Genomic DNA, 27,157 nt, shown 5'->3' on the forward strand with positions numbered 1-27,157 from the left:
CAATGTTTTTCCACGCCTCAATTGTCCAGTGTTGGTGATCTCGTGCCCACTGGAGCCGCTTCTTCTTGTTTTTAGCTGATAGTAGTGAAACCCGGTGTGGTCGTCAGCTGCAATAGCCCAAGACAAGGACTGATGAGTTGTGTCTTCCGAGATGCCGTTCTGCACACCACTGTTGTACTGCGCAATTATATGCCTGTTTGCGGCCCGTCTGTTCGATTGCACGATTCTTGCCATTCTCCTTCAACCTCTCTCAGCTTATCGCCCACAGGACTGCCGCTGACTGATGTTTTTGTTGTCACACCATTCTTTATAAACCCTAGACACTGTCATGTGTAAAAATGCTGTTTCTGAGATACTGGAACCTGAACGCCTGGCACCGGCAATAATACCACGCTCAATGTCGCAAAGGTCACTAGTTTTGCCCACAATCAAACAGTAACAGAAGGCCTCAATGCCTGTCTGCCTGCTTTATATAGCAAGCCATGGCCACATGACTCACTGTCTGTAGGAGTGAACCATTTTCGTGAATGTGGTGGTGTACCTAATAAACTAAATTAGTTATACACTAAGTGTACAAAACATAAAGAGCACCTGCTCTTTCTGCGATATAGATTGACCAGGTGAATCCAGGTGAAGGCTATGATCCCTTATTGATGTCACTTGTTAAATTCACTTCAATCACTGTAGATGAAGGTGAGGAGACAGGTTAAAGAAGGATTTTTAAGCCTTGAGACAATTAAGACATGGATTGTGTATGTGTGCCATTTAGAGGGTAAATGGGCAAGACAAAATATTTAAGTACCTTTGAACGGGGTATAGTAGTAGGTGCCAGAGATACTGGTTTGTGTCAAGAACTGCAAACTGCTGGGTTTTTCATGCTCAACAGTTTCCCGTGTGTATCAAGAATGGTCCACCACCTAAAGGACATCCAACTTGACACAACTGTGGGAAGCATTGGAGTCAATATGGGCAAGCATCCCTATGGAACCCTTTCGACACCTTGTAGAGTCCATGCCCTGACAAATTGAGGCTATTTTGAGGGCAAGGGGGAATGCCACTCAATATTAGGACGGTGTTCTTAATGTTTTGTGCACTCAGTGTATGATTTTTGAAGAATTTAACTTATAAATGCCTCATGACCTTAGTTCAACTATCCTATCTCATCATAACCCAAATATAAACATGGTTTACTCCAATGTTTGTCAACAAAGTAAATGTAAACACAACATAGCCTCAAAACGTGGTTAAAACTATAATTTGAATGTCATGGATCATCAGTCCTTGCATCCATAGCTCCGTATATGAATTTGAGAGTGGTTACACTTTCTAGCCCAATCCCTTAGTTTTTTACCAAAACAGGGGTGGGGAGTTCGCTTTGTTATTGTTTCTAATGTTGATTGCTAGTTTAAAGAAACCGTGGTACTTATCTATCTATTGTCATTATAGATACTTTCAAATAAGTATTTTGAGTCTTTCAAATAAGTATTTTGAGTCTTTCAAATAAGTCAAAATGATTATTATTATTATTATTATATCGAGTATTTTTTTTAAATAGCCGCAATATTCTCATAATGCTTTGTTTGCCTTCATAGACCGCCCTCTGCCACCACGTGACATTGTGGTGTCTGACATCCAGGCTGAGTCTTGCTATCTGACTTGGGCGGTCCCAGAGGACGACGGGGGAAGTGAGATCACCAACTACATCATCGAAAGGAGGGACGCCAGCAGGAAGAAGTCTGACTTTGAGCAGCTCACCTGCAATATCATTGATAGGAGATATGGGGTTAGTCCAAACTCCTGTTAAAGGTCAAAACTAGTCAAATACTGCTTTAATGTGGGGTCTGGGGTTAAGTTTCACCTTGGTACAGAGCAACATCCCCTCCCCCAATCCTAACCTTAACCATTAGCTAGTGGGGAAAAGTGCAAAACTGGCCCAAGATCAGTATCTAGGGTCAACTTAATTTTACACCTTCAATAGGATGGTTAGTTAACTTATAATAATATGATGGTGATGATTACTAATGCATTGATATCACTCCTTCTAGGTGTACAAAATGGACAGAATGGGCCAGTACCAATTCAAAATCAAAGCAGAGAACAAGTTCGGAATCAGTGACGGTTGTGAATCCGAGAAGGTCGTTCTCAAGGATCCATTCGGTCTTCCTGGTCCACCTCGCAAACCAAAGGTCATCGCAGCAACTTCCACTACTATGACGATCACCTGGGAGCCTCCACTGCAGAACGGTGGCTCCTCCATTCAGGGATACTGGCTGGAGAAAAGAGAGAGAGGAGCTGGGATCTGGGGTCGTGTGAACAGAGCTCCAGTCACCAAGCCTGCAGTGAAGGGTTTGGAATACACAGTCCTCCGCCTTAATGAAGGGGCTGAGTACCAGTTCAGAATTAGGGCTCAGAATGCTGCTGGAATCGGACCTCCCAGTGAAGCATCTCCATGTCAATTCGCTGTTGATCCACGCAGTAAGTACAGTACTCTTTCTTTGATGTTGTAGAATAGCTACAGTGCACTCGGAAAGTATTCAGACCCCTTCCCTTTTTCCACATTTTGTTACATTACAGCCTTGTTCGAAAATGGATTCAATAAAAACATTTCCTCATCAATCTACACACAATACCTCATAATGACAAAGCGAAAACGTGTTTTTAGAATTTCTTACACATTTATTCAAAATAAAAACCGAAACATTATTTACATAAGTATTCAGAACCTTTGCTATGAGACTCAAAATTGAGCCATTGATCATCCTTGAGATGTTTCTACAACTTGAAGTCCACCTGTGGTAAATTCAATTGAATGGACATGATTTGGAAAGACACACACCTGCCTATATAAAGTCCCACAGTTGACAGTACCAAGCCATGAGGTCGAAGGTAATTGTCCGTAGAGATCCTAGACAGGATTGTGTCGAGGCACAGATCTGGGGAAGGGTACCAACAAATCTCTGCAGCATTGAAGTTCCTCAAGAACACAGTGGCCCGGCCAAAGTGAGCAATCAGGGGAGAAGGGCCTTGGTCAGGACCAAGAACCCGATGGTCCCTCTGACAGAGCTCCAGAGTTCCTCTGTGGAGATGGGAGAACCTTCCAGGAGGACAATCATCTCTGCAGCACTCTAACAATTAGGCCTTTATGGTTGTGGCCAGACGGAAGCCACTCCTCAGTAAAAGGCACAAGACAGTCCGCATAGAGTTTGCCAAAAGGCACCTAAAGGACTCTCAGACTATGAGTAACAAGATTCTCTGGCCTGAATACCAAGCGTCACGTCAGGAGGAAACCTGGCACTATCCCTACGGTGAAGCGTGATGATGGCAGCATCACGCTGTGGGATATTTTTCAGTGGCAGGGACTGGGAGACTAGTCAGGATTGAGGGAAAGATGCACGGAGCAGTACAGAGAGATCCTTAATGAAAACCTGCTCTAGAGTGCTCATGATTGGGCCGAAGGTTCACCTTCCAACAGGACAACAACCCTAAGCACACAGACAAGACAATGCAGGAGTGGCTTCGGGAGAGGTGTCTGAATGTCCTTGAGTGGCCCAACCAGAGCCCGGACTTGATCCCGATCGAACATCTCTGGAGAGCCCTGAAAATATCTGCGCAGCGGCGCTCCCCATCCAACCTGACAGAGCTTGAGAGGATCTGCAGAGTGCCAAGCTTGTAGCGTCATACCCAAGAAGAATCGAGGCTGTAAATGCTGCCAAATGTGATATTTGTAAAATTTGCAAAGATTTTTAAACCTGTTTTTGCTGTGTCATTACAAGGTATTGTGTGTAGATTGAAGAAGGGAAAAAACAATTTAATCCATTTTAGAATAAAGCTGTAACGTAACAAAATGTGGAAAAAGTCAAGAGGTATGATGACTTTCGGAATGCACTGTATGTCAAGAAGACTATATCATAATTCATTATTATGGCAGATTCCCCTTTGGAAAGATCTTCTGACCTCAATGGGACTTTCTGTTTGAATAAGGATTAAATACATGCATAATTACATTTGAGTAAAACTTGCATTGACTTTTTTTCAGATCCCCCTAGTGCACCAGGAATGCCAGTTGTTAAGGACAAGACTAAGACCAGTGTCACTCTCACCTGGACCCCGCCAGAGAAAGATGGCGGCAGCCCAGTCAAGGGCTACATCGTTGAGGTTCAGGACACAGACTCCCTGGATTGGAAGAGAGTCAGTGACCCTGAGAAGCTGCACCCTACCACTGAGATCACTGTTCCAGACCTGAAAGAAGGCCAGAAGATCAGATTCAGAGTCACTGCTGTCAACGCTGCTGGCAAATCTGAACCAAGCGCACGTTCTGCTGACATCACTGTCCAGGACATCTTAAGTAAGTCTCAGCTCTGTTGCCATTCCAACTTCTATGCCATTGTCACACCATAAACTAAACTGCCACTATAAAAAGCATCTAGACATATCTCACATTTTTGTAGACTAAAATTTAGTTTTCAACAGAGGAGATTTGGATAAACCTTGCTGTTTGTCTCTCCGACATTTGAAACATTGTTTCAATATCAAATTTGATCCCCAGCTGTCCCATAGTAATGAACGAGTCTGGACCAGACGGACAGACAGGTAGCGTTTCTCAGACAGTCGAAAATCATGAATCAGTTGGCATCATTTTTATGGATATATACAAAGAATAGACCATTAGAAAAACGTCAAACAAAACACAGTGCAGCTAGTTTGCAGTCTTTCCAGCTTCAGTGTGAAGCGATTGTATTAGCTGTGTTGTTGGCTAGCTCCTCTGAACAACAGTGTCCTGACAAGTGAGCACATTTTCATTAGCTCATCATTATGGATGTATCTAAATAAATGTCACTAGAAAACAGCTTTAACAAATGAATATTCAGCTACTTTGCTGTTATTCTGGCTGCACCTTTTCGACTTGATTGTAAGTTAGCCATATTTGGCTAGTTAGCAAGCCAGCCAGTATGGCAATGGAACACTTAGAATGAACGATTAGGTCGCGTCCATAGATACAGAACAAAAAGACTGAATGACTGGGTCGTGGCTCTGGCAATCAAACCGATAGAACGAACAACCAGCTGGCTTGGGTAGCAACCCCAGATTTGTGTCGGGACTATATCTTGTAGAAGGATGAAATAGTATGAATAAATTCTTAAAAATAATGTTTTTAATTAAAATATATGAATCATTATTTGAATATGTTGGTAACCCGTTGTATAAAGGTGATAATGCCCTCGAAGCCGGTGTTTGGAGGACATTTTTTCCACGGTTTACCAGCACGAGACTCGTGCCAATATATCCACCAAACACCAGCTTCTCTGGCATTATCACTTAATTATGTGTGAGTTTGGCTTGTTGATTTGAGTTTTACTGGTGTACTATACTATGCTTTTTACTATACTAATGTACTTTTTAATTTCACAGCTGAACCAAACATTACTCTGGAGGTCAGCGCCCATGAGCTGTTGTCCTGCAGAGCTGGAACTACCATTAAAATACCAGCTCTCATCACCGGCCGTCCCACTCCTAAAGTTACATGGGAGTTCAAGGATGGAACAGCAGAGACCGAAAAGAAGAATGACATCCATATCCTTCCAATCGATTCAAAGGCAATGAATCTATATAAATACAATAGAGAAATCTATAGAAATCCAAGCTTTGTTCTTTTTTAAAGGGATAGTTATTTTCTACTTTTGTACGATCCAAACCATTTTTTATGTTTTCAAGTCTCATGTAATAATCGTTGTGTATTTTGTAAATGTCTCTACTCAGATCGTGTCAACTGATACAACATCAGTCATTACCATCCCTGAGAGCCACCTCAAACATGCCGGACGTTACATCATCACAGCGGAAAATGCAGCTGGACACAAGAACATGAAAGTCAGAGTAAATGTCCTTGGTAAGTAAAAACAAAATAACACAGGTGGATAAACAAATGGGACAAGTCTTTTACAAGATTCCTAATCATTGGCAAAACCTTATTTTCAGATCTTCCTGGCCCACCCAAAGACCTCAAAGTCACAGATATCACAAGAGGCACATGTAGACTTACATGGAAGGCTCCAGATAGTGACGGTGGTGAGAGGATCAAGAGTTACTTCATTGAGAAGAAGACTGTGGAAGGAAAAGCTTGGACCAAGTGCAACCCAGCCTGTGCCGCCCAGTCCTTTATTGTGCCCGACCTCATTGAGGGACAGGATTACCTGTTCCGTATCCGGGCGGAGAACCGCTTTGGATTTGGACCACTAGTTGAGACCATTGAATGTTCAAAGGCTAGAGATCCTATCCGTAAGTGAACAACATTCACTTCATTCACAGAACCAACCTGTTCTATAGAACACACACCTGTTCTATAGAACACACACCTGTTCTATAGAACACACACCTGTTCTATTGTGCCAGCAGTTTCTAATCAGTCCTTGTATTATTTTTGTTCAGATCCTCCTGATGCTCCCACAAGGGTAAAGATTCAAGAAGTGACTAAGGGCACAGCCACCCTGACTTGGAAGCCACCCAGGAATGACGGTGGAGCTCCAGTGACACACTACACTGTTGAACGTCTGTGCTGGGACAGTAGTGGATCTCAGAAGCAGTCCTGGAGACAGTGCAACAGACGTGATATTGAAGACCTCACCTTCAAGGTTGAGGATCTGACTGAAGGAGAAGAGTATGAGTTCCGTGTCAAGGCCGTGAACGAAGCCGGCCCCAGCAGACCATCATCTACTGTTGGACCAGTTGTCATCCAAGACCAGACACGTCAGTTGATATAAAGATGTATAGATGGTTGCTTCATTTAAACAAATGCGTTGTTCTATGGTGTTAAAGTGTTAAGTGTTAGGCAGGAGCGTTATGCTGATCCAGAGTGGGGTGGTCCAGAGGGGGGCTAGGCCCCATCCGTGAATTGGAGAATTTAGCATTTTTCAAACATAATAATTATGGATAATTCTATGTGAAAAATATATAAGTATTTTCCTGCATATCTAAGCATACCTCTTGACCTGTCTATATCCTCCTGACTGGGGGTTACTTTCTTGAAATAAATATGCTTCTCTGCATATCTGCTGAAATCTGGGTAAAATTGAAAGGAATGAGTTTTATTCAGTACATTTAGTTATTGCTTGCATTTCTAAAATCTACCAACCTTGCCAGCAGGCATGCCAGCTAAGATAGTTAGACAAGCTATCTACTCTAACTTGATCGATTACCTGAAATCGCTTCTTGGTAGCTAGTTACGAATTTGGGAACTTATTTGGGATAGCTAAAGCCAACTTCATAAAATTACTAGGTGGCTAGTAGTATTACAGAATTAGAGAAAAATACATATACAGTATATATATATATATATTTTTTAAGAGGACAAATCTGAAGGATGACGCCTCTGGAGTTAGGGGTTAAAAGGTGTTTAGTGTCTAAAAGAAAATAAGTGATTTTCTAAATTGGTTGCCATTGTTTGTCTCTCAGGTGCTCCTGCTATTGACCTGGAGGAGTTCATGGAGGTTGAACAAGGGGCTGATATCAGCATCAAGGCAAAGATCAGGGGCTGTCCATTCCCCACTCTCACCTGGCTCAAGGCTCCAGCCCACAAGGGTGACGACAAGGTTGAGGTTGCATATGACGAGCACATCAACAAGATTGTGTCTGATGATAGCTGTGTACTGCTGATCCAGCAGGGAAAGCGCTCAGATACAGGCCTCTACACTATCACAGCCAGTAACAGCCTAGGAAAGGCCTCCAAGGAGATGAGACTCAACGTCTTGGGTAAACTTCTTTACATTTTAGTAATTTAGCAAATGCTCTTATCTAGGCTGACTTACATATCAACGTTGAAATTCAACATGCTTTATTGTCATATTTTCACAGCCAAGAAAATCAACAAATTACATTATTAAAAGTTTTCTTTTCACTTAACAAATGGTACTGCTTCCTTTCTTCAGGACGTCCTGGACCACCATCCGGTCCTGTGAAGTTTGAGGAGGTCGACGCTGAGAAGATCACCCTGTCATGGCTGCCACCTAAGGATGACGGTGGCTCCAAAGTGACCAACTACGTCATTGAGAGGCGTGTAGCCAACAGGAAGACATGGATCCCTGTGACCAATGAACCCAAGGAGCGTATCTGGACGGTGGAGGGCCTGATGGAAGGGCATGAGTATGTGTTCCGAATTTGTGCTCAGAACAAATATGGAGTTGGAGAGCCTCTGGACAGTGAACCTGAAGAAGCCAGGAAACTCTATGGTGAGCGTAGAGAGCAAAATATCATGTTTTCATGAAAGGATTTGCATCAATCAATCAGATGTATGTAGAAAGCACTTTTTTCATTCATAGTTGTCATAAAGTGCTTTACAGTGACCATTCACATCATAATACACAAGTCTGATGAAAAACCTGAGAATGTTGAAGTCAAGATTAACAGAATTCATGTTTGTTTGTTTTTTATAAAGCTGTTCCCGGCCAATGTGAAAAGCCAACCATTTCAGCTGTTGACCATGATTCCATGATGGTCAACTGGGAAGAGCCAGAAGACGATGGAGGCAGTCCAGTGACTGGCTATTGGCTGGAGCGTAAGGAAACCACCTCTAAGCGCTGGAACAGGGTGACGCGCGACCCCATCCGGGCCATTGCTTTCGGGGTGTCCCATAATGTGACTGGACTCATTGAGGGGTCACAGTACCTCTTCCGGGTCACAGCTATCAACGCAGCAGGATGTGGACCTCCTAGCGCGTGCACCGACCCCATCTTTGCCAGAGATCCTATCTGTAAGTATTGTATGATACTTGATTTTACTCCTGCCCTTGGCTGTTTAAAATAGCACAGGCCCTTGACGAATGTCCTCCATCTCTCTTGGCTTAAGGCAAGTTTATAAAGGTTGCACCGATTGACAGTACGATACTTAAGTATGGCATTGGTTGAAGCTTAATGTTAAATATAAATCTCTCAACCATCATATCTTAGTGAATATGACACTAATGTCGATGAAAATTCTCAAATTCACTTAGAGGTACACAACACACTCCCTGCTGCTCGTCATGACCCGTCCGGCTGAGAACCACAAACTGAAATGATAACAGGATCGTTAGGGATTGAGTTTACATAGCATTTTCTGCAAACACCTAGTTTAAAACGAAACTATAGCATCAATAAAGTGACTTAAAAGTGACTATAGCATCAATAAAGTGACTTAAAAGTGACTATAGCATCCATGAAGTGACTATAGCATCCATGAAGTGACTATAGCATCCATGAAGTGACTATAGCATCCATAAAGTGACTATAGCATCCATAAAGTGATTATAGCATCCATAAAGTGATTATAGCATCCATAAAGTGACTATAGCATCCATTGGAAATATAGCATCCATAAAGTGATTATAGCATCCATAAAGTGACTATAGCATCCATTGGAAATATAGCATCCATAAAGTGATTATAGCATCCATAAAGTGACTATAGCATCCATAAAGTGATTATAGCATCAATAAAGTGACTATAGCATCCATAAAGTGATTATAGCATCCATAATGTGACTATAGCATCCATAAAGTGATTATAGCATCCATAAAGTGACTATAGCATCCATTAGACTTATAGCATCCATAAAGTGACAACAGCATCCATAAAGTGACTATAGCATCCATTGGACATATAGCATCCATAAAGTGACTATAGCATCCATAAAGTGACTATAGCATCCATAAAGTGACTATAGCATCCATAAAGTGACTATAGCATCCATAAAGTGACTATAGCATCCATAAAGTGACTATAGCATCCATAAGGTGACTATAGCATCCATTGGACATATAGCATCCATAAAGTGACTATAGCATCCATAAAGTGACTATAGCATCCATTGGACTTATAGCATCCATAAAGTGACTATAGCATCCATAAAGTGACTATAGCATCCATAAAGTGACTATAGCATCCATAAAGTGACTATAGCATCCATTGAACATATAGCATCCATAAAGTGACTATAGCATCCATAAAGTGACTATAGCATCCATTGGACTTATAGCATCCATAAAGTGACTATAGCATCCATAAAGTGACTATAGCATCCATAAAGTGACTATAGCATCCATAAAGTGACTAAAGTGACTATAGCATCCATAAAGTGACTATAGCATCCATAAAGTGACTATAGCATCCATAAAGTGACTATAGAATCCATAAAGTGACTATAGCATACATTGGATTTATAGCATCCATAAAGTGACTATAGCATCCATAAAGTGACTATAGCATACATTGGATTTATAGCATCCATAAAGTGACTATAGTATACATTGGATTGACTAAATTTGTGGGTGCAACAATTTATTGCTCTCACGTGCCCATTTCTGTCCATTAAGAACCAATGATATGCTACCTTTTTGTAGCATTTCTTGACAATGTTAACATCTTTTTCAGCTGAAGCTCAGAGTTCTAGCACCGGGTCAAACAACTCAGTTGCTTGGCATCGATGCACACTCGACATCCCAACTGCCACCAATATTCCACATTAGAAAATGTATTTGTGCACATTCTCCTGGGAGCGGTCTTGTAGTAGCTAGCATGACGTGCTATGACAACAGAGTTGTAAAAAGAAAATTACATCTCTCTACTTCCGCACAGAATATGTGCAAGTCTATTGGTCGCCAGTGATTGCATCAGCTGATTTGGCTTGTTGTAGACTGCCTGCTGCTAGCTAGCCGTGGTTAGCTGCAATTTCATATGAAGTGGCTGGCTCATGCTAAGCTAGCTAGATAACTTGTCCATTAGCTAGCTAGCTTTCATGTACATTATGAAACGTTAGAAATTACCACCCCTTCAAGCACTACAGTCCTTTGCTAGATGTGCGACTAAGACGAGCTCTGCAAATATTTTAGATGTTTTAAGATTTATTGATTTATGTTGACTTATTCAGATTATTTTTGAAATGTATTTGTTTGTAAGTCGCTCTGGATAAGAGCGTCTGCTAAATGACTTAAATGTAAATGTAAATGTTGTACTTGATCGTGAACGCGCATATCAAGTGATCGAGTGTTCGCACTGGGCACACTGGTTGAATCAAACTTGTTTCCACGTCATTTCAATGAAATTACGTTGAACCAACATAGAATATCCATTAAATTGTGCTCTCAGCACTGCGTCTCAGTGCAAGAGGTGTCACTTCAGTCCCTGGTTCAAATCCAGGCTGGATCACGTCCAGTTGTGACTGGGAGTCCCATAGGGCGGTGCACAATTGGCCTGGGGTAGGCTGTCATTGTAAATAATAATTTGTTCTTAACTGACTTGCCTAGTTAAATAAAGTTAATATATAAAAATAAAATAATTCTGTGCCCAGTGGGTTTGAAGTGTTCGGTTTGAGATTCAGACATTATTTGAATAGACCAATATATCTACTGTAGTAGTTCAAAGCTGTGTGCTGGAAGGCATGGGTGGAGTAGTCATTGTGGTGCTCATGTGAATTTACTTTCTTTTTCGGCTTCAGACCAATGCCTACTTGTAGTTTTTTGTTTTTAATAGCTTATTGCACAAATTTTTCAACCATATTTCAGTGTTTTAAACATGGTTTGAATTTGATTGTGTAGCTGTCCCTGGACCTCCAACACCAAAGGTCACAGACTGGACCAAGTCATCAGTGGATCTAGTCTGGATCCCACCTCTGAAGGATGGTGGATCTAAGATCACGGGATACATTGTTGAATACTCAGAGGATGGAACAGACAAATGGGTTAAAGTAAGTATAATGATTGTTTTTGTAATTTGAATGTTTTTTTCCCAATAAGGTAACCTGTATGAGCACAAGTTTTACATAACATATGTTTTTGTTTCAGGCTAAAGACAAGGAGCACAGAAGCACCAAGTTGGTCATTACTGGATTGAAGACCGGTGGATTCTACAAGTTTAGAGTGACAGCGTTGAATGCTGCAGGCCCCAGCGAACCCGGTGAAGTCCCAGACGCTATTAAGGTTGAAGACAGGACAAGTGAGTTAACTTCTTAAATTTCTCCTTCTTGAAATTATTATCTCTTGTTTTAGGAGAAATAGATTGATTAATAAATTAATCATTATCCTTGATTCATACTTCATTGGAATGTACCTACCGACAAACCAATGTCCTAATTTTCTTGACTTTTCCTGCTTTTCATTATTGACCTGTATACATCCGCATATGATAATATCATGATTTTAAATTCTTCATCTGCTCCCTGAAATTGTGATCTAGTTGATCTGTTTGGGATAAGTGGAATGATAATATTATGTTTTTATGCCTATCACAGTTGCTCCTGAGGTTGACCTTGATGCCACAGTGAAGGAAAGGATGGTGGTCCATGCCGGTGGTGTGATCCGCATCCTGGCCTTTGTGTCTGGCCAGCCTGCTCCAAAGATCACATGGAGCCGTGATGACGGTGCTCTACCACCAGAAAGTGCAGTTGAGACCACCGCCATCAGCTCATCGCTGGTCATCAAGCCCTGCACCAGAAGACACCAAGGAGTCTATACTCTGACTGCTGCTAACTCAGGAGGAGAAAAGAAGAGATCTATCATTGTTGATGTCCTGGGTAAGTGTGTAGAAATTACAGGAAATAATCAATAAATAAGATAGGAACTCATACACATGCAGAACCAGGACGACACTTAAAGAAGTGTGTGTGATACTCAAGTTGAGATACTCTAATTAGATTGTAATGTGGAAAAACAATCTTGTGTCCACAAGTTATTATCTCTTGTACACAATTTATTTATATTTTTTATCCGCTGTCCCTGTAGCAGCTCAATAACAACCATGCATGTTACCACAAATAGAACAGAGGTCTCACAATCTTTCATGTTCTTCCTCAGATGTCCCTGGTCCAGTTGGCGTACCCTTCACCTCAGAGAACCTCACTAGCGACTCCTGCAAGCTGAACTGGTTTTGTCCTGAGGATGATGGTGGTTCTGCCATCACCAACTACATCATTGAGAAGCGCGATGCGGAGAGGAAGGCCTGGACTGCCCTGTCCTACACAGTCACCAGACACACTGCTGTGGCCCACGGACTGCAGAATGGAAAAGCTTACTTCTTTAGAATCGCAGCTGAGAACTCCATTGGAGTTGGACCTTTTGTTAACACCGCATGTGAAATCATCATAAAGGATCCCATCAGTAAGTCTGGTCTACATACATAACTATATCGAGATTACTTTTTCTTGGCCTGGGGTGGTCAAGCGGTATAACCCACTGCCTCTCAAGCACATGTACAGTACATTGTACCACTGCCCGTATGGGTTCTTTCAGCACTCTCTCCTAACTGCCCCACTGCTTTAAAAAAATAAAAATGTTATTTCTTATTATGACATTTAAAAAATGTGATGTGATGAGTAATCTATTGTGTTGTGTTACCCAGCCGTTCCAGACCGCCCAGAGGACCTTGAGGTAACAGCAGTTCATAAAGACTATATCAGCTTAACATGGAAACCTCCTGTGTCTGACGGAGGGTCAGAGGTCACCAAGTACATCCTGGAGGCCCGTATGATCGGCAAGGACAAGTTCACACGTCTGACAAAGGAGAAACTGATGGAGAGGAGATTCACCTACGACGGTCTGAGAGATGGGGACACCTATGAGTTCAGAGTTAGCGCTGTGAATGAAATTGGGCCCAGCAAGCCATCGTTCTGCACCAAACCAATCACCTGCAAAGATGAACTTGGTGAGATGGTCGCCGTTTTCTACTTTTATTCTACCAAATCACTTTGATTGAACTTGATTGTAGAATACCGAAAACAGAGGATGTTTTGAATTGAAATCTTATCTTGAAATATAGTAATGATGTTGAATGTCCTTTTTCAGAACCACCAACCATTGAGCTTGACTTCCGTGACAAGATCATCATCCATGTTGGGGAGAGCATGGCTCTCCAGGGTCGCTACACCGGAAAGCCCTCTCCATCTATCATGTGGTACAGAGATGACGAAGAGCTGAAAGCAGATCAGCACATCAAGTTCAAAAACTCACTGACCACCATGACTTTAGGCCTTATGAAAGCCAAGCGCGAGCACAGCGGCAGATACTGCGTGCTGGTTGAAAACAGCACCGGCTCTCGAAAGGGCATTTGCAATGTGACTGTTGTAGGTAAGTTGTTATTCAGTCAAGCTGAAAATCTCACATCAATGGCCTCTAATATTATTTGTTTAATTGATGTAAAAAAAACACTTTAAAAAACATAGATGAACCAAAGTTAAAGTTTTGAACCAAAGTGACCAAACCATTATCATAAATTATGAACCAAAGTGACCAACACATTGTGGTTTTCTATCCAGATCGCCCAACACCACCAGTGGGTCCAGTCATCTTTGATGAAGTTCACAGAGAGTTTATGGTGATCTCTTGGAAACCTCCTATTGATTCTGGCGGAGTGGACGTGTCCAACTACATCATTGACCAGAGAGACGTCAATAGTGACATCTGGAGGAATGTAACATCTGCTTCGACGAAGTTGACGTGCAAAATCCCCAGGTTGATTGAGGGAAGAGAGTACATCATGAGAATCTGTGCTGAGAACATGTATGGAATCAGTGACCCACTGGATTCAGAGGAGATGAGAGCCAAAGATCTCTTCAGTACGTAATCACTGCAATAGATTGAAATTATTTAGGTTGTGTCTCAAATGGCACCTTATTCCCTATATAGTGCACTACTTTTGACCAGAGCCCTATGGGCCTTGGCTAAACGTAATGCACTATACAGGGAATAGGTTGCCATTTGGGATAAAACCATTATTTACTTATTTTTTGTCCACTTGAGTGCCGTTGTTGCTGTTCCTAATGTGACTTGTTATCCTGTGTTTTACAGGAGTGCCTGAGGCACCAGAGATGCCCAACGTGAGGGAGGTGTATGCTGACAACTGCCTTGTGCTTTGGAGCAGACCTCGTGATGGCGGCAAGCCCATCACTAACTACATATTGGAGAAGAAGGAGCCAGCTGCAAAGAGATGGTCTCGTGCCACCAGAGAACCCCTCTACCCAACTACTCAGTTCAGGGTGCTTGACCTTATTGAAGGCTGTCAATATCAATTCCGGGTTATGGCAGAGAATGAAATCGGCACTGGTGACCCTAGTCCCCCATCAAACACAATTCTTGCCAAAGATCCAATTGGTAAGTCTATTAACTATTTTAAAAAGCCCAATAAGCTATTTAGTCTATTGTAAATTATTGATATGAAGTTAGGATTGGTAACTGATGCATTTTCTCTCTGTATAGTTCCTCCCAGCCCCCCTGTACTGCCAGAGGCAATCGACAAGACCAAGGATACCGTAAGCCTGAAATGGCAGCTACCTCGCCATGATGGCAAAGGCAAAATCTTTGGTTACCTTGTTGAGTACCAGAAGGTTGGTGCAGTAGAATGGTCACAGGGCAATGAGACTCCTGAAGAGTGCCCAGAATGCAACTATGTTCTAAAGGGCCTGGAAGACGGAGCAGAGTACAACATCAGGGTCTTCACTGTGAATGCTGCTGGACGCTCTGAGCCTGCCCCTTGTAAACAAACAGTGAAAGTACATGACAGACTGGGTAAGTAGTTCATTTTTTATTTATTATTGACTTTATATCAATGTGGAAATGATCATCAATAATTCTATGTACAACTTGTACAATAATATATTTTTGTTGTATCCCTATACAGAGAAACCAGAGTTGCTGCTTGATGCCAATATGTCCCGTGACCATCTTGCGATGGTAGGAACTAATATTACTCTCAGTTCAGTGATCAAGGGCATGCCACCTCCCACTGTAGCATGGCAGAAGAATGGAGAAGAGGTTCCCGCAGATCGTTGTACCATTGCTGCCACTGCCAATGGCAGCAAACTTGTTATGCTCAACTGTGTCCGCTCAGACAGCGGCAACTACACACTCACTATTGAAAATGCAGCTGGAAAGAAGTCCGCTACATGCACAGTGCTCACCTTAGGTATGTCACATTTAACTGAGAACAATTAATAAGAAGTTTGTTTATTTGAGAAAAATCCCAACAAATATTTGCTCTAATTATGCATAGTTAACACAAAATGCAATGTACTGTATGCTGTTTATTTTCGGCTTGTTTGTTGGGACATATCATTTATTTAAGTAAAAAAGGAACGTGTTGATTAATTCATTAATATTTGCGTGTTTATCTAGATAAACCCGGACCTCCTCGGGATCTGAAAATCTCTGAGATCACCAGTGAGTCAGCCTACCTGACCTGGAAGGTTCCTGAGGATGATGGAGGGGCTGTCATCTCTCACTACGTTGTGGAAAAGAAAGACGTGGCGGCTGAGAAATGGGTGCCCGTCGCTGCAGCAAACAAGAAGCCTAGTCTGATGGCTCTGTATCTTATGGAAGGAGTCCAGTATCTGTTCCGTGTTGCTGCTGAGAACCAGTTTGGCAGAGGTTCCTACATCATGACTAAGACGCCGATCAAGGCTGTTGATCCTCTTTGTGAGTACTGATGATAACAAGAATGGAATAGAATGGAATACCCTTACGGAAGTGTTCCAAAAACACTTGTTTTCACATGATTTCACATGAGAAATTTGATTTTCCACATGTGAAATCATGTGTTTTTCTGTAAGGGATAAAATCGCTTAGAATGTTATTGCCCATCGGAGGACGGTAGAAAAATATTTGCCATCCTCAGATGGATAATAAAGTTATATTCTATATGTTTTTGAACATTTCGGTGACAATTTCCCAAATGTTTACCAACCATCTATTACGATTCATCATTTGATTTTCAAAATTGAATGACTTTCAGATCCACCCGGTCCACCAAAGAATCTACACCACATCGACGTAGATAAGACTGAAGTCTGGCTCCAATGGGATTGGCCAGACCGCGACGGAGGAAGTGAGATCACTGGATTCATCGTTGAGCACCAGGAGGGAGAGGGAAAAGACTGGGTCACCTTCAAGACTGTCACCAATCCTCATAGCCATGTCACTGGACTGGAGGAGGGAAAGACATACAGGTTCCGTGTGAAGTCCCAGAATGCTGTTGGCGTGAGCCGTCCTGACACCAGTGTCCCTGTAACCTGCCAGGAGAAACTCTGTAAGACTTCTTTGATCAACAATAAGAATAAATAACAGCCCACATGCCTCAGAGTCTAACATTGATGTTTCTTTTTTCAGTGCCACCAACTATTTCAGTGGATGTGAAGCTTATTGAGGGTTTGATTGTCAAGGCTGGAAGCACTATCGTACTCCCAGCAGTCATGAAAGGAATTCCTACTCCCACAGCCAAGTGGGTGAGTGACGGAAAGGAACTGGAAACAAAGGGCAACGTCAAGATTGACACTGAGGGCATGAACACATCTCTCACCATCACTGGATGTGTCAGAGGTGACACTGGAGAGTATCTCCTCACCGTGGCAAACCCTGCTGGAAGCAAGACTGTTGCTCTGCACGTCACTGTGCTCGATGTCCCAGGTGCCCCCATTGGCCCGATCAACATCCTTGAAGTTACCCCTGACCACATGGTCATCAACTGGAGACCACCTAAAGATGATGGTGGCACTCCTTTGACGTGTTACATTGTTGAAAAGAAGGATACCAAAAAGGCATGGGAACCATGGTCAGTTGTGTGCTCAGGATGCACTGGTACAAAGGCTAAAATTTCTCGATTGGAGAAAGGTCGTGAATATATTCTGCGTGTCCGTGCAGAAAACAAGGTGGGCATTGGTGCTGGACTTGAGAGTCCTCCCACTATTGCCAAACATATGTTTGATCCACCTGGCCCTCCAGGCCAGCCAACCTGCTCTGATATCACAGAGAATGCTGTGACCATAGAATGGACTCTGCCTGAATTTGATGGTGGCAGTCCAGTCAGTGGCTATGTAGTAGAGCGCAGAGAAATGACAGGGAAATGGATCCGCGTCAACAAGACACCTGTATTGGATCTCCGATACAGAGCATCAGGTCTGTTTGAGAACAACAGCTACGAGTTCAGAATCTTTGCTGAGAACATTGCTGGCGTCAGCGAGCCCTCTCCTGTATCAGATCCAGTGAAGTGCACCCGTCCTATTACTAAGCCAGGACCCCCATTAAACCCTAAGCTGAGGGACTGGAGCAAGTCATATGCTGACTTGGTGTGGACCAAGCCAACAAGAGATGGAGGCAGCCCCATCTTAGGTTATATAGTTGAATGTCAGAAATCAGCCAGCGCCAAATGGGAGAAAGTTCATAAGGATCTCATCCCGATGTGCGCATTTAGAGCAATGGGACTTACTGAGGGCTTGGAATACAGGTTCCGCATTAGCGCTTCCAATATTATTGGAGATGGAAAACCTACAGAGCTCTCAGAAACAGTCCTTGCCAAGGACATTCTGGTTCCCCCAGAGCTGACAGTTGATGTTGCTTGCCGTGACCTTCTCACAGTTAGGGTGGGACAGAGTATCAATCTTGTTACTAGAGTTAAAGGTAGACCAGATCCTGATATCACTTGGTCTAAGGATGCCAAGATTCTAGGCATAGACAGGCGTACTGAGATGAACAACAACTTCCCTCTGGTTGAGCTGGTGATTTCAGATGCAGTAAGGCAAGATTATGGAAAGTATGCTATCCTTGCTAAAAACAGCAGTGGTCAAGCACAGGCTACCATTATTGTGAATGTGCTTGACACTCCAGGCGTCTGTCAGAATCTGAAGACCACTTACGTGACAAAAGAATCCTGCATGGTTTCCTGGGAGAACCCAGAGGATAATGGAGGAACTGAAATAACACAGTACATTATTGAGAGCCGTCAACCTAGTCAAAGGAATTGGACAGTGGTATCAAATGATTGCACCAAACGCCTTATGAAGGCACCACTCCATGAGGGTTGTGAATACTTCTTCCGTGTGAGTGCAGAGAACAAAATTGGTGCTGGACCTTCAACAGAGACCAAAACAGCCATCCTTGCTGTTGATCCCATTGAGAAGCCTGGTGACCCTATTGACTTCATTATCTCTGAGATCGGCAAGACATTCGTCTTCCTGAAATGGAAGAGACCAGACTATGATGGTGGCAGCCGTAACCTGGGCTACCATGTTGAAAAGAAACCTAAAGTGGCAGAGGAATGGGAGAGACTGCACAAGGGTGCGATTAAGGAAACTTACTTCATGGCAGACAAGTGCATTGAAAACGAAATTTACCAGTTCAGGGTACAGACAAAGAATGAAGGAGGTGAGAGCAACTGGGTGACAACTGCTGAGGTTGAGGTTAAAGAACAGTTAGTGGTGCCAGAGATCAAGATGAAGTTGCAATGGACTCTAGTGGTTAATGCCGGTGACGCCATTCCAATTGAAGCTGATGTCAAGGGAAAACCAGCTCCGGAAGTAAAGTGGACAAAGGATAAAGACACAGGGGACATCACCAAGAGCCCAAGGCTGCAAATAGAAGCTGGTGTAGAATTCTCTAAATTCCTGTTGACAAACTCAAGACGTGGAGATACTGGAAAATATAACATCACTGCTACCAATAGTGCTGGAACAGCCACTGGATGGGCGAATGTGTGTGTGCTTGATAGACCTGGTCCTATCAGCAACCTAGTTGTAAATGGTGTTACAGTGGATAGGTGCATGTTGACATGGGATATGCCAGATGATGATGGTGGATGTGAAATTTATAACTACATCATAGAAAAGTGTGAGAAGAAGAGAATGGTGTGGTCCATACATTCTTCTGCTGTGATCACCAACTCTGCTAAAGTAACCCGCCTTGTAGAAGGAAATGAATATATATTCAGGGTGCGTGCAGAAAACAAGATGGGGGCAGGTCCTGCAGTGGAGAGCGCACCTATTGTGGCAAGGACCGAATTCAGTAAACCTGGCATTCCAGAAGCACCAGAAGTTATCAAGATCTCCAAGGAGGAGATGACCGTTACATGGAACCCTCCTGAGAATAACGGTGGAAAGGAAATCTCTGGTTACATTCTGGAGAAAAAGGAAGAATTCGGAGTACGATGGTCTCCTTGCACAAAGTATTCCATTGATTCGACCCAACTGACTGTCACTGGTTTGCTGCGTGATCATGAATATCAGTTCCGCGTCAGGGCTGAGAATGAAATAGGACTTGGTGAACCAAGCAAACCCTCAAGATCACTCGCCGCCAGGGATTCTCTTGGTATGTAATAGTACAGCAGTTCTAAATATGATGAAATCATACATTCACAATGGTTTTGCTTTAGCCTTTGTATATCCAAAGTATCTGTGTTAATATGCAGTTTGTTTATTTCGTTTTGATATATTCAGATGTCCCAGCCCCTCCAACAAATCTGAAGGTTGGTGACAGTACAAGTACCTCTGTAGCACTGAAGTGGACAAAGCCTGTTTCTGATGGTGGAGCTCCTATCATTGGTTATGTGGTGGAAATGAGGATCAAGGGAAACAAGGATGCGGCATGGAAGAGGTGTAATGTCGCAGCCCAGCTAATTGTATGTGAATTCACTGTCTCCAGTCTGGATGATCATGAATGGTATGAATTCCGCGTTTCTGCTCAAAATCAATGCGGTATGAGCTTAACGGCGGATCTTACGATGCCCGTGCAACCCAAGGATATCCTTGGTGAGTCCTAAAATACATTTACATTTTACATTCACATTTTTGTAATTTAGCAGATGGGCTCATCCCGATTGACTTAGTCAGTGAATAGTAAATAGTACTAGAGTTTGTTTAATGTGGCATATTTCAGTGTATCATCACACTAATACATCTATCTACACCTTCTTCGACCAACAGAGGCACCTGAAATTGACATGGATGCTAGTCTGAAGGACGGTCTGACAGTCAGGGCCGGATGTCCCATCCGACTGGTGGCAACCATCAAGGGAAGACCAGCTCCCAAAGTCTGCTGGAGAAGAATGGGTGTCGATAACGTTGTCAGGAAGGGCCATGTGGACATCATTGACACAATGACCTTCCTGGTTATCCCTGAAAGTACACGGGATGATTCAGGCAAATACTCCCTGACCCTGTCCAGCCCAGCTGGGGAGAAGGCAGTGTTTGTCAATGTCAAAGTACTGGGTAAGTAGTGTGTTTTCGCTCATCTCAGAACTGCTGCATTGCTCTATTGCTGCTTGCAGTTTTAATATCTGCCCATAATCTTATAATATGTTGTACTACATAAACATGTCAATGTGACTACATGTTTTTCCGCTCAACAGATACCCCAGGGCCTGTAGTGGGTCTGGATGCCACAGATATTAAACAGACGTCCGCCAAACTGGCATGGTCACCCCCTGAGAACGATGGTGGCAGTGCAGTCACTCATTACATTATTGAGAAGCGTGAAATCGATCGCAAGACCTGGGGACCAGTCGCAAACAATATTGAACAGACTGAAACCAACGTCAAGAAACTTGTTTCAGGCACAGAGTATTTCTTTAGAGTCACTGCTGTGAATGAATATGGTCCTGGAGTTGCGAAGGTCTCGCCAAAGTCCTACATGGCATCTGATCCTGTCAGTAAGTACCCTTTTGGTTGACCGTTTCATTAATGATCTAAGGACCATTCATTAAATGCATTAGAAGTCTAGCCTTCAATTATTTAAGTCTGAAGTTTGACAACATTTTGCTGGTTTTCTTCTCCTCAGGCAAACCTGAACCATGCCCGAAGATTGATGTATTGGAAATTACAAAGAACAGTGCACTTCTGGGATGGCTGAAACCATTGGGTGATGGAGGAGCTAAGATAGATGGTTATATAGTTGAATATATGGGGCTCATCCCACCCAAACCAGAACCAGAACCAGCAGAACCAGTAGAAGGAGAGGAAGCTGCTCATCCTCCGGAACCTGTACCTGCACCTGTGGTTGTGGAAGAACCAGCGGAAGAGAAGCCAGAACCACAATGGATGGCATACACAACTGTTAAAAATTTAACCCTTTCAGTTAGCGGACTCAAGGAGGGTATGAAGTATAAATTCCGGGTGGCCGCAAGAAATATCATGGGTCGCAGTTCGTACACTGAAACTAGGGACGCTTATGAGATCAAGGAACAGATGCGTAAGTTTTCTTTTTTTTGCAACCAATGTTATTCACAACATATCCACACATAATAGAATTGTGATTTTTGTGTGTGATGAGGGATTATTTTTCATCAAATTAAGTTAACAAAAAAATCATTTTTATTTGGTTTTCAGTGGAACCCAAGATTATGATGGCGGAGGCTGTGTCTGCCAAAGCAGGAGCTAAACTCAGAGTGGAAGCTCTTGTGTCTGGAAAGCCAGCACCAACCTGCACATGGATGCGAGGAGATGACAATGTTGTTTCCTCTAGTCGTCTTGCTGTGCACAAATCTGCAAACATGTGTGTGCTCATCATCAAAGACGTGTCCAGAACTGACAGTGGAATATACAGTTTGGTTGCTGAGAACAGCTGTGCTAAAGTAGATCAGCATATTAAAATCATCATCAGAGGTTTGTATCTTAATTGCATAAAATAATTAGTCGGTTCTATTTTCAAACTATTCGAATGAAAATTGTGTTAGATATGAATGCTGATAATGACTGTATGTTAATGTTTCAGATATCCCCGGAGCGCCTGAGCCTCCATTTGAGATCAGTGACATTGACGCTGATGCCTGCACACTCTCTTGGAAAGCACCAATTGAAGATGGCGGAAGCCAGATTACAAACTACGTAGTGGAGAAGTGTGACGTGATCAGAGGCGACTGGGTAAACGCTGTATCGTCCTGTGGCAAGACTGGCTGCAGACTGGGAAAGCTCATCCCTGGAAAGGAATACATCTTCCGTGTCCGTTCTGAGAATCGCTATGGAATCTCAGACCCCCTAACATCTGACAGGATGATTGCCAAATTCCCCTTCGGTGGGTTTCACACAAAAAATCTACTAAACTCTGTTATATTGGTGTATCGTTCACTTAATCTAAAACTTGTTTTTATTTGATGTATTTTATCAATAGATGTGCCCAGTGAGCCTTTAAACTGCCACATCACCAAGGTCAACAAGGACTGTATGTTTGTAGCCTGGGACAGACCTGAGAGTGATGGTGGCAGCCCTATTACTGGCTTCTACATTGAACGCAAAGAGAGGAACAGTCTCCTTTGGGTCAAAGCTAACGACTCAGTTGTCAGATCAATGGAATATCCCTGTGCAGGCCTTATTGAGGGCTTGGAATACAACTTCAGAGTATCTGCCATCAATCGTGCTGGACAGAGTAAGCCAAGCAAGAAGTCTGACTTCGTCACAGCAAGGACACCAGTTGGTATGTGTATTTTTTATTCCTTTTTTCCTATTATGATACATAAATCGCACGACTTCTTCCTCAAACATTGTGTACTTGATTTATTCCTGCACAGACACACCAGGCAAACCAGAGGTTCTTGATGTTACCAAGAATGCAGTCACCTTGGTCTGGACTAGACCAAAGAATGATGGTGGAAGCAAGATAATTGGATATTATGTTGAGGCCCTGAGGCTCCCTGGAGACAAATGGGTCCGTTGCAACACCAGCAGTCAGAATGTACCCAGAGAAGAGTACACTGCAACTGGACTGGAGGAAGACATGGAGTACCAGTTCAGAGTCATCGCAAAGACCGCTGTCAACATGAGCCGGGCATCAGACATCACAGACCCAGTTCTGGTCTCTGCAGAGAAGGGTAGGAATAGTGCATTGACATTTGTTTCTTCTAAATTAAGTACATATATGTATATACCATGGATTTGATTGGATTTTAGTGCATTTCTGACCATGTCTCAATGATCATTTCAGTGCCACCAAGAGTAGAAATTGGAATCCCAATGAAGAGGCTTAAGCCAGTGAAGGCTGGGGCAAATGTACTTCTTGAGGCAGAAGTGTTTGGAAAACCGATGCCCAAGGTTACATGGAAGAGGGGAGAGGAAGTATTGAGAGCTTCTGAGATGTTGAAGATGTCCCAGTTGAGACATCTCTTCAGCATAGAGCTTCTTGGAGTAACAAAGGAACACACAGGAGAGTATACTATTTTGGCAGAAAATGCAAGTGGATCCAAAACTGGAGAAATTAAGTTAACTGTTTTCGGTAAGTATAAAGACAGACAAAGATATATTTCAAGATATTTGTTTTTTTCAACTAGAAACATATTACATTTATTATAATCAAGAAACATAAACATATTCTTCTTCTTAGATGTCCCCGGTCCACCAGTCTCTGTCAAGTTTGGTGACGTGTTTGCCAATAGTGTCCAGATTAGTTGGGAGGCGCCTCTTGCCGATGGAGGCTCAGACATCACAAACTACATTGTTGACAAACGTGAGACCAGTAGAGCTGAATGGGCTCAGGTCGCAGCCCATATTCAGGGTGATGTGTTTGAACTCACCACAAAGAAACTGATTGAGGGACGAGAGTACCAGTTCCGCGTCCGCGCAGAGAATAGATTTGGGGTTGGAGAAGCCATCGTGACTGATCCCGTCTATGCCAGGAATCCATTCAGTAAGATTTCTATTTACTTTTTTCATGTACTTTAATGCAGTAGTTTTAATACAGTAATAATTTAACAGACTGTTGGTTTAATACTTGAATCATTATTTTTAGCTGTCCCTGGGGCATGTGAGGCACCAGTCATCACAAACATCACCAAAGAGCACATGACCGTTAGCTGGAAGGAACCTGCCGATGATGGCAAGTCAACCATTTTAGGATACATAGTGGAGAAGAAGGGAACCAAGGAAGTCAACTGGACTAAACTGAACAGGAAAGCCTTGATAGAGAGAACACTGGAAGTTGCTGGTCTGTCAGAGGGAGCAGAGTATGAATTCAGAGTAATTGCCCTGAACAACGCTGGCCTTGGCAAACCCAGTGAGCCATCCACTGTGGCTTCAGCCCACGATCCTATCAGTAAGTATCCAAACTTATTAAAACAATTTACCCAACATCATTCTGGATGACAATCATTCTGGATGACAATGCACCTATAATATGCAGCTTGATTTCTACCTATAATATGTCTCAACTAGCCTACCTGGTTAAATAAAGGTGAAATAAATAAAAAATGTACATTTATATTTACTTTTAATATAAAAATGTATACTTGATATTTATTTAATATACTTTTAATATATTCACTGAGTGTACAAAACATTAAGAACTCTTTCCATGACATAGACTGACCAGATTAATCCAGGTGAAAGCTATGGTCCCTTATTGATGTCACTTGTTAAATCCACTTCAATCAGTGTAGATGAATGGGAGGAAACAGGTTAAATAAAGAAGCCTTGAGATAATGAAGACATGGATGATGTATGTGTGTCAATCAGAGGGTTAATGGGCAAGACAAAAATGTAAGTGTCTTTGAACGGGGTATGGTAGTAGGTGCCAGGTGCAAAGGTTTGTATTAAGATCTGCAACGCTGCTGGGGTTTTCACGCTCAACAGTTTCCTGTGTGTATTAAGAATGGTCTACCACCCCATCCAGCCAATTTGACACAACTGTGGGAAGCATTGGAGTCAACATGGGCCAGCATCCCTGTGGAACGCTTTCGACTCCTTGTAGAGTCCATGCCCCAATGAATTAAGGCTGTTCTGAGGGCAAAAAGGGGTGCAACTCAATATTAGGAAAGCTTTCTTAAAGTACACCCAGTGTATATACATTAAATACATTTTTATACTTAATTTTAATGGTCCTTTGTAGCTCAATTGGTTGAGCATGGCAATTTTAACGCCAGAGTAGTGGGTTCAATTCCCAGGACCACCCATATGTAAAATATGTGCACACATGACTGTAAGTCACTTTAGATAAAGGCTTCTGTTAAATGGCTTATATAATATGTACCTTTTACAGTAATGTTGCCCTCTGTAGATTTTATATTATGTTCAAATATATATTTATTTATAATGACCTTTTATATAACATAAATGTGCTCCTCAATAGATCCTCCTGGACCCCCTGTGAACCCGATGGTCACTGACGTCAGCCGCAGCACGATTAGCCTGACCTGGACTAAACCAGCCAATAACGGAGGCAGTGACATCCTGGGATACCTTGTTGAATGCAAGAGAACAGACGCAACAGACTGGATCAGATGCAACGTGCCCAAGAACCTCCAAGACACATTCTACCTTGTTCAGAACCTCATTGATAAATCTGAATATCAACTGCGTGTGTCTGCCGTGAACAAAGTGGGCTTCAGTGAAACATGCGAAGTGCCAGACAAACATATAGCAAAGGACATTTTGGGTATGCTAACATTTGAATATTAACCCGATTGAATGAGTATACTGTAGGCTAACTTTAGGATCATATGTAAGAATAATAATAATAATAGTAATTGATTTGGATTTATACATAGCCTTTCTGGTGCGCAAAATGCTTTACAAGGTAAGGGAGGAAAGTCACCTCTATCACCATGTAGATTTATTAACTTTGTTTTTCAAGTATTCAAGTTTATAATGAGCTTACAATTAAGTCTATGTACACACCCAACATTGTGTAGAGTGAAACAAGTTTTCTTGCTTTGATTTCAGTTGCTCCTGAGGCAGAACTCAGTGCTGACCTGAAGGAGGTTCTGGAGCTCCGTGCTGGGTCCCAAATGAGACTTTTCGCCACAATAAAGGGTCGTCCCACGCCCAAGGTGATCTGGGCAAAAATGAACAGCAACATCAAGGAAAGACAAGGCATCGTTATCAAGAGCACCGACACTGACACTGTGGTGTTAGTCCAGAGTTGCAACAGATATGATGCGGGAAAATATATCCTGAGTCTTGAAAGTCGCAGCGGAATGAAGATGTATACAATTGTTGTCAAGGTTTACGGTAAGCAGAAATTATTGTATTTAAGACTCGATTCATGAGATCTTAAATAAATATGCCTTAATCTGTAATCCTTAATGTATTTATCTATCTGACATACAGATACCCCTGGGCCACCAGTCAATCTCATGGTAAAGGGGACAACAAAGGACAGTGCAAAGATCCTTTGGGATACTCCTCTTATTGATGGTGGAAGCGAAGTGACCAGTTACATTATTGAAAAGCGTGATGCAGAGAGAAAAGCTTGGTCTCTAGTTAAAGATAACTATGCCAAAAACACTCTCAAGATCCCTGATTTGGAGGCTGGTAGATCTTACTGTTTTAGAGTCAAGGCTGTGAATGAATATGGTGTTGGCGAGGCATGTGAAACCGCAGATTCAGTTAGAGCGTCTGGTGAGTGATCATGCATTATATCTAATATAATCTACATTGTTTTGTGTGGAGAGAA

General features: G+C 42.5%; 1 protein-coding gene across 1 annotated transcript in view; it reads left to right on the forward strand.

Annotated features, from left to right (window-relative positions):
- Positions 1 to 27,157, forward strand: part of LOC123990170 (titin-like) — a 172,535-nt gene that overhangs the window by 91,755 nt on the left and 53,623 nt on the right. The window contains 37 exon segments of the mRNA XM_046290780.1: positions 1,593 to 1,783; positions 2,046 to 2,475; positions 4,037 to 4,345; positions 5,410 to 5,594; positions 5,758 to 5,887; positions 5,977 to 6,276; positions 6,427 to 6,744; positions 7,450 to 7,746; positions 7,923 to 8,222; positions 8,429 to 8,743; positions 11,564 to 11,712; positions 11,810 to 11,960; positions 12,256 to 12,537; positions 12,818 to 13,120; positions 13,362 to 13,664; positions 13,805 to 14,086; positions 14,275 to 14,574; positions 14,807 to 15,109; positions 15,215 to 15,523; positions 15,636 to 15,920; positions 16,130 to 16,429; positions 16,746 to 17,039; positions 17,120 to 20,089; positions 20,218 to 20,529; positions 20,704 to 20,988; positions 21,129 to 21,428; positions 21,557 to 21,967; positions 22,105 to 22,380; positions 22,490 to 22,789; positions 22,886 to 23,188; positions 23,283 to 23,582; positions 23,696 to 23,983; positions 24,092 to 24,394; positions 24,497 to 24,799; positions 25,832 to 26,137; positions 26,425 to 26,712; positions 26,812 to 27,102. Of these exon segments, the coding sequence (XP_046146736.1) occupies positions 1,593 to 1,783; positions 2,046 to 2,475; positions 4,037 to 4,345; positions 5,410 to 5,594; positions 5,758 to 5,887; positions 5,977 to 6,276; positions 6,427 to 6,744; positions 7,450 to 7,746; positions 7,923 to 8,222; positions 8,429 to 8,743; positions 11,564 to 11,712; positions 11,810 to 11,960; positions 12,256 to 12,537; positions 12,818 to 13,120; positions 13,362 to 13,664; positions 13,805 to 14,086; positions 14,275 to 14,574; positions 14,807 to 15,109; positions 15,215 to 15,523; positions 15,636 to 15,920; positions 16,130 to 16,429; positions 16,746 to 17,039; positions 17,120 to 20,089; positions 20,218 to 20,529; positions 20,704 to 20,988; positions 21,129 to 21,428; positions 21,557 to 21,967; positions 22,105 to 22,380; positions 22,490 to 22,789; positions 22,886 to 23,188; positions 23,283 to 23,582; positions 23,696 to 23,983; positions 24,092 to 24,394; positions 24,497 to 24,799; positions 25,832 to 26,137; positions 26,425 to 26,712; positions 26,812 to 27,102 (13,272 nt within the window).

This window comes from Oncorhynchus gorbuscha, linkage group LG01 (assembly GCF_021184085.1).
Source record: "Oncorhynchus gorbuscha isolate QuinsamMale2020 ecotype Even-year linkage group LG01, OgorEven_v1.0, whole genome shotgun sequence".
NCBI classification, from domain to species: Eukaryota; Metazoa; Chordata; class Actinopteri; order Salmoniformes; family Salmonidae; genus Oncorhynchus; species Oncorhynchus gorbuscha.